Here is a 14,936-nt window from a genome sequence, read left to right on the forward strand (position 1 = left end):
AGATCGTTAATTACCCAGTTATCTGTCTTCTGGAAGGAACTTCCTTGGAAGTATAAAATAATTTCATTTTGAGGACCTGAACGTGAATGAGGAAAATGAGTGCCCTTTAAATAATAGGGTCCTAGGATTTTAGTCTGATGAGCCCTAAAATTGAGCCACAAACTAGAAGGTGGTGTGGCAGTGGTATACCAAAGAGGACTTTGGTGCTCAAGTTACTTCTTCTATAAACACCTAAATGCTGTCTATCCAATGACTGAGCCTGAGCACATTATCAACAGAAGCTTATAAAGGCTACTTGGCAGACACATGAAGTTCCAGTGCCTTCCATGTTTATGCTACCAGACTAGGGCAGGTGTCTCTTATCAAACCTGATGGTCACCATGCAGTGGACAGGTGGGCATGGGGGCACTCACCTGCTTCCTTTATATGCTTGTAAACATCATCAGAGCCAGCAGAAGAGTAGGGAATGTCATCATGCGCCACAAAGTCAATCTGTTGGAGGGAGAGAAGAGTGATGTCACCCCGGGGATGGATGAGCATGCCTGAGATGTGCAAATGCCTTCTTAAACAAAGCAGTCACAATAAAGCAGTTGAAATAAGCAGTTTATAATGCGCATCTGAATCCTTGGCTGAAAGGATTCAGAAAGGTACTGCCAACTGTCTCTATTTCCAGAGATAAAAGGGAACTAGATTGGTTGGTCTCCTTTGCTGGTCCCTTTCTCTTTCCTCTGACAGTGGGCTTTCTAGGCCTTCTGTCCTTCTCCCTTTAAACTTTCTCCTTCGAGATTTCATCCATCCTTCAGATTTCAATCACCCCTGCTACAATGAGGAAGCCAAATCTCCATTTCCTGTCCAATCAATGGCAAGCCCTCACACTTAAGCCATGATTTATGTGGTGGAAACAAATTCATACCTTTCTTATTTGATTTCTCATCTAACCACGTTTGTAGGCAGGTGGGGCCCATACGACTGTTACTGTTGGGACAGAAGGCTGCTGAATCTAGCAAGCTTGTCAGATTTGCCCCAAGTCACCCTTTCCTTTGTTTGCCACCCCTTGATGTCACTTTAAATCAACCTATTTGAGGGGCACCTGGAAGGCTCAGTTGGTGAAGCATCTGCCTTCGGCTAGAGTCAGATCCCAGGGTCCTGGGATGGAGCCCTCCCCCTGCCCTTACCCCTGCTTATGCTTTCTCTCTCTCTCTCTCTCTCTCTCTCTCTCTCTCTCTCTCTCTCTCTAATAAATCAATAACATCTTAAAAAAAATAAAAACAAAATCAACCTGTTTGAAATTTAATTCCACCTGAGAACTGGTGTCCCTGCCCAGCGGCACCTCTACTTTTCCATAGTATCTAGGCTCCAAACACCTTAGAATTGGCCTTCTTGCCCTACTTCCTCCCGTTTCCACAGCACAAAGGCCGCAATGCCCACTGGGGTGTGCGCGGGCATGTGAATGCACCTGCTCTCATACGTGCCCACCATGGCCTCTCCGTGGCTGCTACCCCACATCCAGGGCCCTGACACCTAGACTACTGACACCAACTGACCCTGACACCTGACCCTCCTCACAGCTGGCTGTCTCCTTTCCAAACCATCCTCCTGTCATGTGGGGGACAGGTCCTTCTTAAAAGATTTTCTTTGTATCATCCTTCCTCCTGCTGATCTTCACTGGCTCCCTATTTCTTACTCCATCAAATAAAAACTTGCTGCCTGGCTTTCGAAGCCCTTTGTACCGAGGCTTCCCTCCACCTCAAGGGGCAGTTTACAGTAGCAGTTGGATCTGCCTGCACCACCGCTTATTATCTCTATAACTCCTAGATTGGCAGTAAGAATGATATTAGTATTTCTGAATATTGGAACTTGTGACATTCTGAGGTGGATTGCTCTTGGTGGGGGTGTCCTGTAGGAGGCTTAGCAGCACCCCTGGCCTTTACCTGCTAGATGCCAGTAGCACCCCTCTAGCTGTGACAACCAAAAGTGTTTCAAGACACTGCCAAATGTCCCTTGAGGGCAAATTCAAGCTCATTTGAGAATCACTGGATTGAATGATATAATGATGTAAAGGTGCTAAAAATGATAACTAGTACACAGTAAGCACTCAATAAATGTTATTATTAAATTCATTTTTAATAGTTCCTCCTCCTCTCCAATATATAACAACAACAGCGACAACAAAGTCTCAGAGTAGCCATGAGATTGAATGCGATTCATGGGGGGTAGGAGGGTAAAGCCCTCAGCACAGTGCCTGGCACATGGTGAATAACAAATGGTGGCCATGGATGCCATCATTGGTATCCCCATCATGCCTGGCACAAGATGAATATACAATAAATGCTTAGTAAAAATGTGTTAGTGATTGCTGGAAGTAAATCATATTGTAGTTTCTCCTTTTGCTTTTTATTCTTGCTGGGAAATTATCTCCTCTGCTATTACCCATGCACATTTATCAGTGTTCTCTCTTCTCTTCTCCAACAGGAATTTAAAAATAGAAAAGAAAACTCTTAGAACAGCTTCAACTTGGTTTTTTTTTTTTTTGGTACGGCTTATAAAAGGAAAGAATAGCTCCTAATGTGGGACTGGTAGGGAGATACAAAGCACATAATTTCATGCAGATCAAAAGAATTTCTCATGTTTTCAACTAATAAAAATTTTGTATCAGTAGGAGTCTCAGTGTCACAAAATCATAGCTTTAAAGTTCTTTCCTTAAAGGCTGACCTGTGCCTTTTGAGATACAATGCATGTTCCTTTGTGCCAGGAAAAGATGCCTGTGAATATACAAGCATCAATAATGATGATGGTGGTGATAATGATGATGACATTTTGGAGCTCTGGCTATGGGCCAGCTAGTGTTCAAAGGGTTTTACTTACATGATCTCATTATATTCTCAAAACAGCCCCATGGTGAAAGTACCCACATCACCCAGGTTTACAGCTCAGGTAAATGAGTTCAATACCGTACTCAAAGTCCCACAGTTAGGAAAGGGGAGAGGCCACACTTGGATGTGGGTGGTCGAGCTCTAGCACCCATTGTGAGGCAATGAGAGGCTATTGGTCCCCAGGCCTGGGCGGAAGACAGGCCCTTGATCAAGTGACACCACATGACACTTCCTGAAGTTACTTCTTGTAGAAAGTGGAAGTTTCTGGGCTTTCTGCATATAGACTGCAGAACCAGACTCTAGTTCTGCTATTTAGAGAACATGGAAGAATAAGTACCTTGTGTTTTTCCAGAAACTCTGGAGTGAGTGTCCATGGAGCATCTCTAATGACTTCATCCACATAGCGACAGTGTCTGAGAGCTTCATATCTCTCTGCTTCGTTCATCACGGTGAAACCTTTGAATTTGTGGGTAAGGTCATCACTGCAAACTGAAACAGACGTATGCATTAAAGGCTGCTACGTGGCCCAGGCCCTGCTTGCGGCCATCCTAGTACATAAAGGGCTTGTTCAGCAAAACAAGCGGACTCAGCCTTACTTGGTACATGATGTAATCAAAAAAAATTTTTTTTTACAGGAACCAAGCATCAGGGAAGCAAGGCAAGCTGAAATTCAGCAGCAATTGAGAATTCCATTTTAGTGCTAATTTTGACTTCATTCTCTGCTGCAACTTTTATCAAAATTATTCTCCACACTACCTAATGGAACTTCTGTGTCTTTTATTTTCCTATGCTACCCTTCAGTAAAAATTACTATTCAGGAAAAAAATGGCCAAATGAACAGAGAGGGAAGAGAGAAAAAAAGGAAGAGGCCTGAATTTTAGAAGGTTTCAACTATCATTTCCAATTCCCTTGCTAGATCATTGTACTTAGTAACACAAGTGTGATTCCTTTGCATACGTGTGTGCACATACACACACCCCCACCCCACCCCCCACACACACTTCTGTTCCATGGATTGAGGTCCAGTCACTACACATCAGGCCACACAGTCAAGAGAAAGAAGTAATAAAATCGAAGATCTGATTTAGCAGAACTCATCTTGTAACATTTCTTATCCTTTCTAGATCTCAGGTTTCTGAATCTCCAAATGGGAGTTAGTATCATCCACTATCAACCTTAGAAAGGATTTTTCGAGGATTTACATAAAAGTGCTTTGAAATAGACTGAATGAGAAATATCATCTGTTATTCTATCCAGAATGCCTTTTTTTTCCATTGGGAAAAGCAGCTTTCCTACGTGTCAGGAAGAAATGTCACTGTGGGTCCCATTTACCAATATCCTGTTGAAGGTCCCGCTACAGCCAAACTACCCTGACTGTTGCTCCTTAAGAAGTTTTATGTACACACGACAAATTTACAAAATTTAAGTGTTCAATATAGATTTTAAAAACAAAAATACAATTATTTTCTCGGAACTCAAGGGTGACCCACATCCAGAACCAAATCTAGCCACGGAGTAGGTGCAGCCCACAGCCAAAGGCAGTGTCCCCGCCAACCTCCCGGGGCAGCCCTCATACCCCCACCTCCAAGCCCCACGTAGACCTGCTGCCTCTGCCCTCAGAGTGAGCCCTGAAGCTCACCAGCACGCCACCTTCTCTCCCCTGTTACCGTGGCAGCCTCCCAACTAGTCTCTTTATCCAGCCTTGCCCACCCATGGCAGCCTCTTCCTGTTGGCCAGAATCATCCCCTTAAAACCTGTCTGGTGGTCATTCTGGGGTTCAGAACCCTTCCCCGTCTCCCCCAGAGTAAAAGCGAAACACTTCCAGCTGCCTACAGGCACCCACGACACCCACACCTCAGCCCATTCCTGGCCCCTTGGACCGTGGCTCCTCTTGCATCCCAAGCCCTGGCCTCCATGCTGTGTCCTGTGTCCCGAAGCCACCAAGAACGCTCCTGGCTCAGGTCAGGACAGGGCATTCCTGTTCCCCAAACCTGGAACACTTGTGCTCTAAATATCCAGAGAGTTCATTCCCTCCCCTCCCTTGAGGCTTCCCAGCCTTCCTACTGAAGTTGCCATTTGCCCTCCACCCCTCCCTGGTGGTTGCCATCCCTTATCCCTCTTGCCATGGCACTCCTCATCATGTAATTGTCTTATTTAATTTTACTGTCGATGTTCTACTAAAATATATGCTCTCTGAAGACAGTGACTTGTGCTTCTTTTTCTGATGGCCCATAGCGGGCTCTTAACAATTATTTGTTGAATGAATTAATGGTGCCCGAAACATACAGATGCTCAGTTAATGTTGACTATGATTTAAAATAATATTTACCCGCAGGCACATTTCAACCACATATAATTAAGAGACTAGTATGTCTCTAGGTACACATGTGCATGCCTATACATCTCCTACATATACTTTTTTTCTCATCTCCTACATATACTTTCTGAGATGTTATATAGACCTATACAAGAGCGAATAAAGAAAACATTTAGTGGTTTATGTTACTCAAACACCATCAACCATGTGGCTGGTTCAAAAAGTTTAATAAGCATCAGAGTCATCTAAGAAGCTTGCTAAATAGAAATATGCCTGGGTATCACTCCCCAAGATTTTGATTCAGTGGGTGCTATAGTCTGAATGTGCCCCCAAATTCATTTGTTAAAATCTTAACCCGATGGGACACCTGATGGCTCAGCGGTTAAGTGTCTGTCTTCAGTTCAGAGCAGGATCCTGGAGTCCTACTCGGGCTCCCTGCATGGAGCCTGCTTCTCCCTCTGCCTGTGTCTCTGCCTCTCTCTGTGTTTCTCATGAATAAATAAAAATCTTTTTAAAAAATCTTAACTCCCACGGGTAACGGTATTTAGGAAGTAGGGCCTTTGGGAGGTGCTTAGGTCTTAAGGTTAGAACCCTTATTAACAGGATTAGTGCCTTATAAGAGAGCCTCCACAGAACTCCCTAGCACCCTCCACCATGTGAGAAAACAGCAAGAAGGGAACGACTATGCATCCAGAAGAGGACCCTCACCAGCAGGACACCACGTTAGTGCCTTATCTTGGAGTTTCCAGCCTTCCAAACTGTGAGAAATAAACTTCTGCTGTTTTTAAGCTAGCCAGTCTGTGGTGTCTTGTTGTAGCAGACCAAATGAATTAAGACAGTGAATCTGGAGTAGGGCCTAGGCAGCTCTATTTTTGACAAGCTTCAGGGAGAATTCTGATATATACAACATTCAAAAGCCCCTGAAGCATGCTATGAACATCTTGAGTGAAGAGCCCAGCCTGTTTCTGAGTCATCCATCACTCTAGCACAGTGGGTGGTGGGGGGCAGGTAGTAGGGCCATGATGACTAGGTTATGTACTGATTCCCTGACTGCATTGGCTTTTGACTCCATAAATAGGATTATTTATGGGTCAAGATATGCAATTTTAAAATTGATCTAAGACTTTTTAAATGTTCTGTTAAGACTTTATTAAGATACTACCTCAAGATTCATACTGAGCAGAAATAGATTTCAGATACGTTGATTTTCTATTTTAAACAACACAAAACTAGGCTAGCCATATCCTTTCCCCTTCTGAACCTGCACCTGAGCAATTTGGTGTAACTTCTAGATGACCGAAATAATGGCCTCCTGACAGAGAATAAAGAAAACAAACATCCTGTTTATGCCAATCTGGGGTCCTATTTTCATATCCCAGGAGTGACCTCAAGAAACAGCTGAACATGCCGACCGGTTATTGTCTAAACATTAATTACGCCCAAAGCAGCACTGTTGTTCTTGAGTCTTGGCAAATGCACTCTGACAACCAGATGGGGGAACTCTGAGCGATGGTGTTCCATGGATGAGTTCACTGAGTTATCTAGGAGCTCAAACTGTAGCTAACCTATCCTGGCAGCTCACTATGTTCAAAATGAAATACTACCAGTACTCAGCAGGAGAGAAAATGGAATATAAGGGATGAACTTTGGAACCAAACAGACTTGGGTTCTAATCCCCGCTCAGCTACTAAAGACTGGGGAAATTACTCAAAGTCTCTTAAGATTCAGTCATCTGTCTTTAAAACATGTTGCAAAATTTTGATAATCAAATTGATCATCTGAGGAGAGAGTAATGCTCACTAACATTTGCCATTTGTTAATAGTAGTGTAAAACTATCACTGGGGATATTCATTGTGTTGTGGGCTGTCTTTTCCCTGCCCCCATGCTAAGCAGGTGCCCAGCCTCTTGATACAAATTCCCCCACAGAAGCCGTACACAACCTGCCTTCCTGGCTGCTGTTTTCTCCTAGCCAAAACCCATTAGAAGAATTCTATAAGGAATAAGAGAGAAAACTCCTCCAAATGAGGAAGAGGCCAAAGGTCTGAGGATCCCATTAGCAGCAGGGCCAGTGACAGAGCCTCGAGGACTGATGACATGGAACCCTGGGCACTGGGGTTCCATGTGAGCACAGACTGCAGGTGCTTCACTTCGCACAGGCTCAGTGGTGCTGGAATCAAGACTGGAAACCCCTCTTATTTCTGTCAATGATTTGGAAATCTTGTCTGACTCTGTGGAGGTGAAGATAGCCCAACAAGGACTGAGACTCAGTTTCTCATCAGTCAGGCAAAATGGAGTCCTAGCAGAATATTTAATACTAGAGAGCATAAACCCAAGTTTATGGGGTAATATTTATGTCTACTATAGTAGAAGTAGTATTACATTTATTGTAGTTATTTTTTATTCCCCTCTGGAGAGTCGGAAGTAGGTATTTAGTGACTCATGGCCTTAAAAAAGATTTTAGGGGAAAAAATCTAATATAAATGTTAACTTATTGACTTGTTTTTAAGTGATATTAAGTTTTTATGTTATTATTTTTTAAGTTTTTATTCAAATTTCAGTTAGTTCACATGCAGCGCAATATCAGTTTTAGGTGTACAATATAGTGATTCCACTCTTTCATGTATCACCAGGTGCTCATCACAAATGGCCTCCTTAATCCCCTTCACCTGTTTCCCCCATCCCCCCCCCCATCCACCTCCCCTCTGGCAACCAGCAGTGCATTCTCTAGAGTTAAGAGTCTGTTTTTGGTTTGTCTCTTCCCCCACCTTTGCTCAATTGTTTGTTTCTTAAATTCCACATATTAGTGAGATCATATGGTATTTGCTTTTCACTGACTCATTTCATTAGCATAATACTCTCTAGCTCCATCCATGTCATTGCAAATGGCAAGATTTCATTCTTCTGGCTGAGGAATATTCCATTGTGTGTATATATACACCATATCTTCTTTATCCATTCATCAGTTGATGGACACTTGGGCTGTTTCCATAATTTGGCTATTGTAGATCATGCTGCTATAAACATTGGGGTGCATGTGTTCCTTTGAATTAGTATTTTTGGACCCTTTGAGTAAAAACCTAGTAGTGCAATTGCTGGATCATAGGATAGTTGTATTTTTAACTTTCTGAGGAAACTCCATACTGTTTTTCAGAGTGGCTGCACCAGTTTATACTCCCACCAACAGTGTAAGAGGCTTCCCCTTTCTCCACATCCTCGCCAATACCTGTTGTTTCTTGTCAAATGACATTAGCTTTTAAATTAAAAAGAAAGAAAAAAGGGTTTTACAATTGGTAGTTTCAATTCACTAAAATAATGCCAACGAGGTAAGCTTACATAAATGAGTTTTTAAATTATTACTGGTCATAATGCTTAAAAATTAGAAATGTAGATACTATAATCAGAGTACAAAACCATGGCATTTTGTGTCGGTTTTTGCCCAAGGCGGAGAAGCAGACCATAGTACTTCCACTTATCACAGTTTCTGGTCTTTGAATCAATTATTTCTACCAAATACCAAGTATTATGCCAAGCAAATTTCTGTGCACTTGCCCTGACCAGAGTGGTTTCATGAGTGAAGCTCTTGCTCACCCAAGGAAACTCCTACAGCAAACCTATCTGTAGTCATATGGGGCCCCACAATTAATGTGGCAAGTTCTTTCAGTTCATCATAAGAATTTTATTTGCTAACTACTCATATCATTGCAAGAGCCAATCTTTCAACCAACAACATAGAATACTGACTTGTGAAGGACTCCCTAATTTTCCTCAGCATAGAACTGTCTGCCATTAAAAGTGGTTTGTGATACTCAAGAAAGATAGTCTAAAGGTAATGGTCTTTGAATTAGGGCACACATACTCCTGGGGATACACCAAGACTTTTCAAGAGATATCCAAGATCCAAAGGGGCACCTGCACCCCAATGTTCATAGCAGCAGTGTTCACAATAGCCAAACTGTGGAAAGATCCAAGGTGTCCATCAACAGATGAATTGATAAAGAAGATGTGGTATATGTACACAATGGAATCTTACTCAGCCATCAGAAAGGATGAATATTTACCATTTACATTGACATGGATGGAACTGGAGGGTATTAATAAGCTGAGTGAAATAAGTCAGTCAGAGAAAGACAATTATGTGGTTTCACTCATATGTGGAATATAAGAAACAGTGCAAAGGATCATTGGGGAAGGGAGGGGAAACTGAATGAGAAGTTATCAGAGAGGGGGGAAAAACCATGAGAGACTCTTAACTAAAGAAAACAAACTGGGGGGTTGCTGGAGGAGACGTAGGTAGGGAGGTGGGGTAATTGGGTAGTGGACATTAAGAGGGCACATGATACGATGAGCACTAGATGTTATATGCAACTGATAAATTATCAGACACTATATCTAAAACTAATGATGTACTATGTATTGGCGAACTGAATTTAAGTTTCAAAAAAAGGGGGGAGGGCACCTGGGTGGCTCAGCCAGTTGGGTATCTGCCTTCGGCTTGGGTCATGGTCCTGGGGTCTGGGGATCAAGCCCTGCCTCAGGATCCCTGCTCAGTGGAGAGTCTGCTTCTCCCTCTGCCCTTCCCCCTGCTTGTGATCTCTCTCTCTCTCTCTAAGATTTTTATTTATTTATGAGAGGGGGAGAGAGAGAAAGAGAGAGAGAGAGAGAGAGAGAGAGAAAGAATCGATCCAAACACAAGAAGCTTTAAAGGACTCATTTTCCAGATCCTGAAATTCCAAAGGTACCCTTTCCTAAAAGTAATGGTCCAGAGAAAGCCTCTTTGTCCAAAATTACCCTTACTCCACTATGCAAAAGAAAGACATCATCCAAATCTTACTGTGCTGCACTGCAAGGGCAGGGGGTTAAGGCTTCAGGCCAAACCAAAGGGAAATCTTGCTTAATGACTACTGCAAACACCATACACCTCTAAGAGCCTCCCGTCTTACAAACATTTCTGTTATAGGTAAAGCCAGGTGCTGCAAACCAATTATGGTAGAGTGGGGAATAATGCAAATTGTTGCCTAACAACTGTGCCTTTTCATTCTCCCACCTATTGTCAAAGGACACAAGGATCTTGAGGGATAAGGCCCAGGAATTCAAAGCAAAAGGAGCAATGGAAAGAAATATTGAATGCTAAAAATGGCTTTTTCATGTAGTTAAGGGTAAGCATTTTTCCAGCTATTCTCAATACTCATATTGAATCCTAGAAATGCATTTTCTCTTTTGGCTAAGAGTAAGCATTTTCCCCAGCTATTCACTTTAAAATCATCTCAATACGGCAAAGCTGTATAGGCGGATACCACTGCATCCTAGAAATGTAACTGGAATATTTTCTAGAATTATCAATTTTCTCAAAATACACTGGAATAAAAACGTGGATAAAACATTTACATCTTTTTTTCAGATTTCATATGCATCATTTTAAAAAGAAATTAAAATGTATTTTATATCACACTATAAAACTCTATTTATAGATAATCCTTATCCTATTTCCTCTTCTAAAATGTGTATTATTTTCTATCTCCTCCTAACACAAAATATCTACTGCCAAATTATTTTTTTAGTAGTATATTCCCTTTTCTATTATTAAATACACAGGGGAAGCATACCCATGGTATCTAATAAAGATAAGTGAGTCATTTCTGATTTTTATATTTTATTTAATTTTCCCCAAAAGCCAAAGACCAGAGTTTATTTTTTTAAGGTTTTATTTATTTATTCATGAGACAGAGAGAGAGAGAGAGAGAGAGAGAGGCAGGCAGAGAGAGAAGCAGGCTCCATGCAGGGAGCCCGATGTGGGACTCGATCCCGGGACTCCAGGATCACGCCCTGAGCCGAAGGCAGGCACCAAACCACTGAGCCACCCAGGGATCCCCAAACACCAGAGTTTAACCACACACACACACACACACACACCAATCAATATTTAGAGAAGAAATAACATGTTCTTTTATTATATGCCTCTCCTTATAAATATGGTACTATTTTACCTATAATTTATATTGCATTACTATAAATTAAGAATAATGATTTATTGTCTTGTTTGTAACTTACAGCTACATAACTTTAATCTTGACTCATTCTATTTCATACAATGCATTCTATAATGTATTTCTCAGCGGTTTTTATAAGGTTTCCTGAAATACATTAACATATTTGAATTGGAAAGACTTTTTCTCCAGGTTTTTTAGCAGATTTGACAGCGAGGACTACCTTTGCCAATTAGGTTAGGTGGTATATTCTGCAGAGTTAGTAAGCAAAAATGGCAGCCCTAAGATTTCATTTTTTTTAAGTTTTAAGAAAATGATAAAACCATTTTATCAAAAATTATTGGATTGACAAAGGTATGATGAAATTACCAATATTTTTATTTCCCCAACCCTTTCTAAGTATTTCTGCGTAAGCAATTTGCTTTCAAGTGAAAGAGTAAGGGTTACAATTAGGAATCATTTGGTAAGCCTTGGTGAAGCCTTTTTGTTATACCTCCCAGAAAGCAAGCAAGCAAATGATTCTAACAGCTTGGAAACAAATCTTGCAGGTCAAGTCATTTCTAAACTATTACTTGCATCAAATTGGAAAAGAGGACCTTAATAAACTGCCACTTGATAGACCATTAAAATTATTTTGTTGACAACAATAAATTATTTTTGTGATACATGGCAAATAACTCAAGAGTTCAAAGACTGAGTGGCTTATAACTATAAGAAACTTCTATTTCACTATAACAAACTTCCATTTCCATCTAAATATTTTTTGTGTAAACAAAATATTTGGCGCTTATATCTATAATAAGGAAAAATAAGAATAAAATCTATATTAAACCCTGTCTCATTCTAGCAATAATATATTCATCCACAAATCATAAAATCCCATTCATCACATTTAAATGTTAGAGAATACTAAAAAAGGAAAAATCCCAAAGGAAAAAAATTTCAGGAGAATCCAGAGGATAAAAGCAGCTTATCTATAGAGGAGCAAGGATAAAAAAATACAATGGATGTCTCCACAGAAACAATGTGAGAAAGAAGAGAATGGAGGGAAATAGTGTTGAGAGGAAAAAAACCCCTACCAACCTAGATTACTGTACCCTGTAAATTATCCTTCAAAAAGGAAGAATAAAGACCTCAACCAACAAACAAAAAATGAGAGAATTTCTTTCCAGTAGATGTGCCTTGCAAGAAATATTTTTAAATTTTCTTCTTTAAAAAAAAGGTTTTTTTAGGGAGAAGGAAAATGATGGGTCAGAAATTCAAATCTATATAAAGAAAGGAGAAGCATTCAAGAATGAGTAAGATAAGAAAAAACATTTTATTTCTCTTATTCTTAATTCATCTAACAGATGAACAGTTTGTTCAAAATAGTAACAGCAACAATATATTCAATTATGAATGAATGACCACAATGATACAAGGGGTAGGAGGGAGGAATAAGAAATATTTTGTTTTTATAAGATACTTGCAGTACTAGTATAGTGTTGTTTGAAAGTGGACTTGGATTAGTTTAGAATGTATATTATGAACTCTTAGGCAACCACTAAAAAAGTGAAAAAAAAGTATATATGCTAAGAAAGGGAGGGGGGAATGGAATCATATAAAATGCTAAATTAAAACCACAAAAGGTAAAAAAAAAGTGTGAAAGATATGAGTAGGAACAAAACACAAAGGCAACAGAAAAAAATGGTATATATTAAACCAACTATATCAATAATCACTTGGAACACATATTGTCTAGATTTAATCAATTATATGACAGAGATTGTGGATCAAAAAACAAGACCCAACTGTATGCTGTCTACAAAAAACCCACTTTAAATATGTAAACATATATACATTAAAAGGGATTGAGAACGGAAGCAGGTACATTAATTTCAGAGAGAGTAGACTCTAGAACAAGGAAAGTTATCAAGAATAGAGGGGCATTACATAATTATAAAAGGGTCAATACTCCACGAAGACATAGCAATCCTTGATGTATGTATATGTGCCTAAAAACGGAGAATCAAAATATACGATGCAAAAACTGACCGAACTGCAAGAGAAATAGATAAATCCAGTATAAGAATTGGAAGCTTTAACACCTAGCAGACAAAAAATGAACAAGGACATAGATGAACTCAACAGCACCATCAGTCAGCTGGATATAATTGACATCTACTGACTAGTTTATCCAACCACAGCAGAACACACAACTTTCTCAAGCTCAGATGAAGCATTCACCAAGACAGACAACATTCTGGGCCATAAAACAGACCATAACACATTTAGAAGAATAGAAATCATACGATGTCTGTTCTCAGACTGCAAGAGAATTAAACTAGGCACCGAAAACAGAAAGATACCTGGAAAATCCCCAAATACTTGGAGATTAAGCAACATACTTCTAAATAACACATCAGTAAAAAAAAAAATTTCAACAGAAATATTTAAATATTTTAAAGTAAATTAAAATAAAAATACAGCTTATCAAAATGTCTGAATGCAGGGAAAACAGCTTAATGGGAGATTTGTAGCATTAAATGCATATATTGGAAAAATAAAAGAAAATCTAAAAAGTCTAAATATCTCAAGTCAATAATCTAAGCTTCCACCTTAGAAAACTAGAAAAAGAAGAGCAAATTAAACCCAGAGTCAGCAGAAGAAATAATAAAAATCAGAAGAGAGGGGATCCCTAGGTGGCTCGGCGGTTTGGTGCCTGCCTTCAGTCCGGGGTGTGATCCTGGGGTCCCGGGATCGGGTCCCACGTCGGGCTCCCTGCATGGAGCCTGCTTCTCCCTCTGCCTGTGTCTCTGCCTCTCTCTCAGTCTGTGTCTCTCATGAATAAATAAATAAAATATTTTAAAAAATCAGAAGAGAAACTAATGAAATTGAAAATAAGAATCCAATAGAGAAAAAAAAAAATCAATGAACCCAAAAGCTGATTCTTTAAAAAGATCAATAAAATTTATAAGCCTCTAGTTAAGCTAAGAAAAAAAAGAGAAAATATGCAAATTATTAATATAGGACATTTAAGAGGGGACATTATTGTGATCTCAGGGACATAAAAAGGATAATAAGGAACATTATGAGCAACTCCATAATTTGGTAACTTACACAAAATGGACCAATTCCATGAAAGACACAAGCTGTCAAAACTTACACTAGAAAACATAGACAATCTGAATAGGCCTATGTCTACTAAAGAAATTGAATGAATATCTAATAGCCTTCTATTAAAAGAGAAAACATCAGGCCCAGATGAGTTCACTGGTGAATTCTACCAAACATTTAAGGAAGAAACTATACCAATTCTCTACAATCTCTTCCGGAAGACAGAAGCAGAAGGAATACCTCCTAATTCATTCTATGAGGCCAGCATTACCTTAATACCAAAATTAAAAAAAAAGACATTGTAAGAAAAAAACTCAGACCAAGTTCTCTCATGAACATGGATGCAAAACTCTTCAATAAAATATTCATACATCAAACTTATCAATGTATAAAAAGAATTATATACCATGACCAAGTGGGATTTATCTCAGGTATGCAAGGCTGGTTCAACATTTGAAAATCAATTAATGTAATCCATCACATCAACAAGGTAAAGAGGAAAATCACAAGATCTCACCAATAGATGCAGAAAAGGCATTTGATAAAATCCAATACTCCTTCATGATAAATACTCTCAGAAAATGGAATAGAGAGGAACTTAGTCAACTTGATAAACACTATCTACAAAAAACCCTACAGCTACCATCACACTGGAGAGAAAGTTG

At 39.7% G+C, this 14,936-nt stretch overlaps 1 protein-coding gene across 5 annotated transcripts in view; it reads right to left on the reverse strand.

The window, feature by feature from the left end:
• PCYT1B (phosphate cytidylyltransferase 1B, choline) overlaps positions 1-14,936 on the reverse strand; it is a 129,516-nt gene that overhangs the window by 43,394 nt on the left and 71,186 nt on the right. For all 5 annotated transcript variants that reach the window (XM_072744504.1, XM_072744503.1, XM_025997432.2 and 2 more), the window contains exons 4-5: positions 3,211-3,362; positions 414-492 (exon numbers count right to left, since the gene is read on the reverse strand). In XM_072744504.1, coding sequence (XP_072600605.1) covers positions 414-492; positions 3,211-3,362 — 231 coding nt within the window. The remainder of the gene's footprint in view (positions 1-413; positions 493-3,210; positions 3,363-14,936) is intronic.

This window comes from Vulpes vulpes, chromosome X (genome assembly GCF_048418805.1).
Source record: "Vulpes vulpes isolate BD-2025 chromosome X, VulVul3, whole genome shotgun sequence".
Taxonomy (NCBI): Eukaryota; Metazoa; Chordata; class Mammalia; order Carnivora; family Canidae; genus Vulpes; species Vulpes vulpes.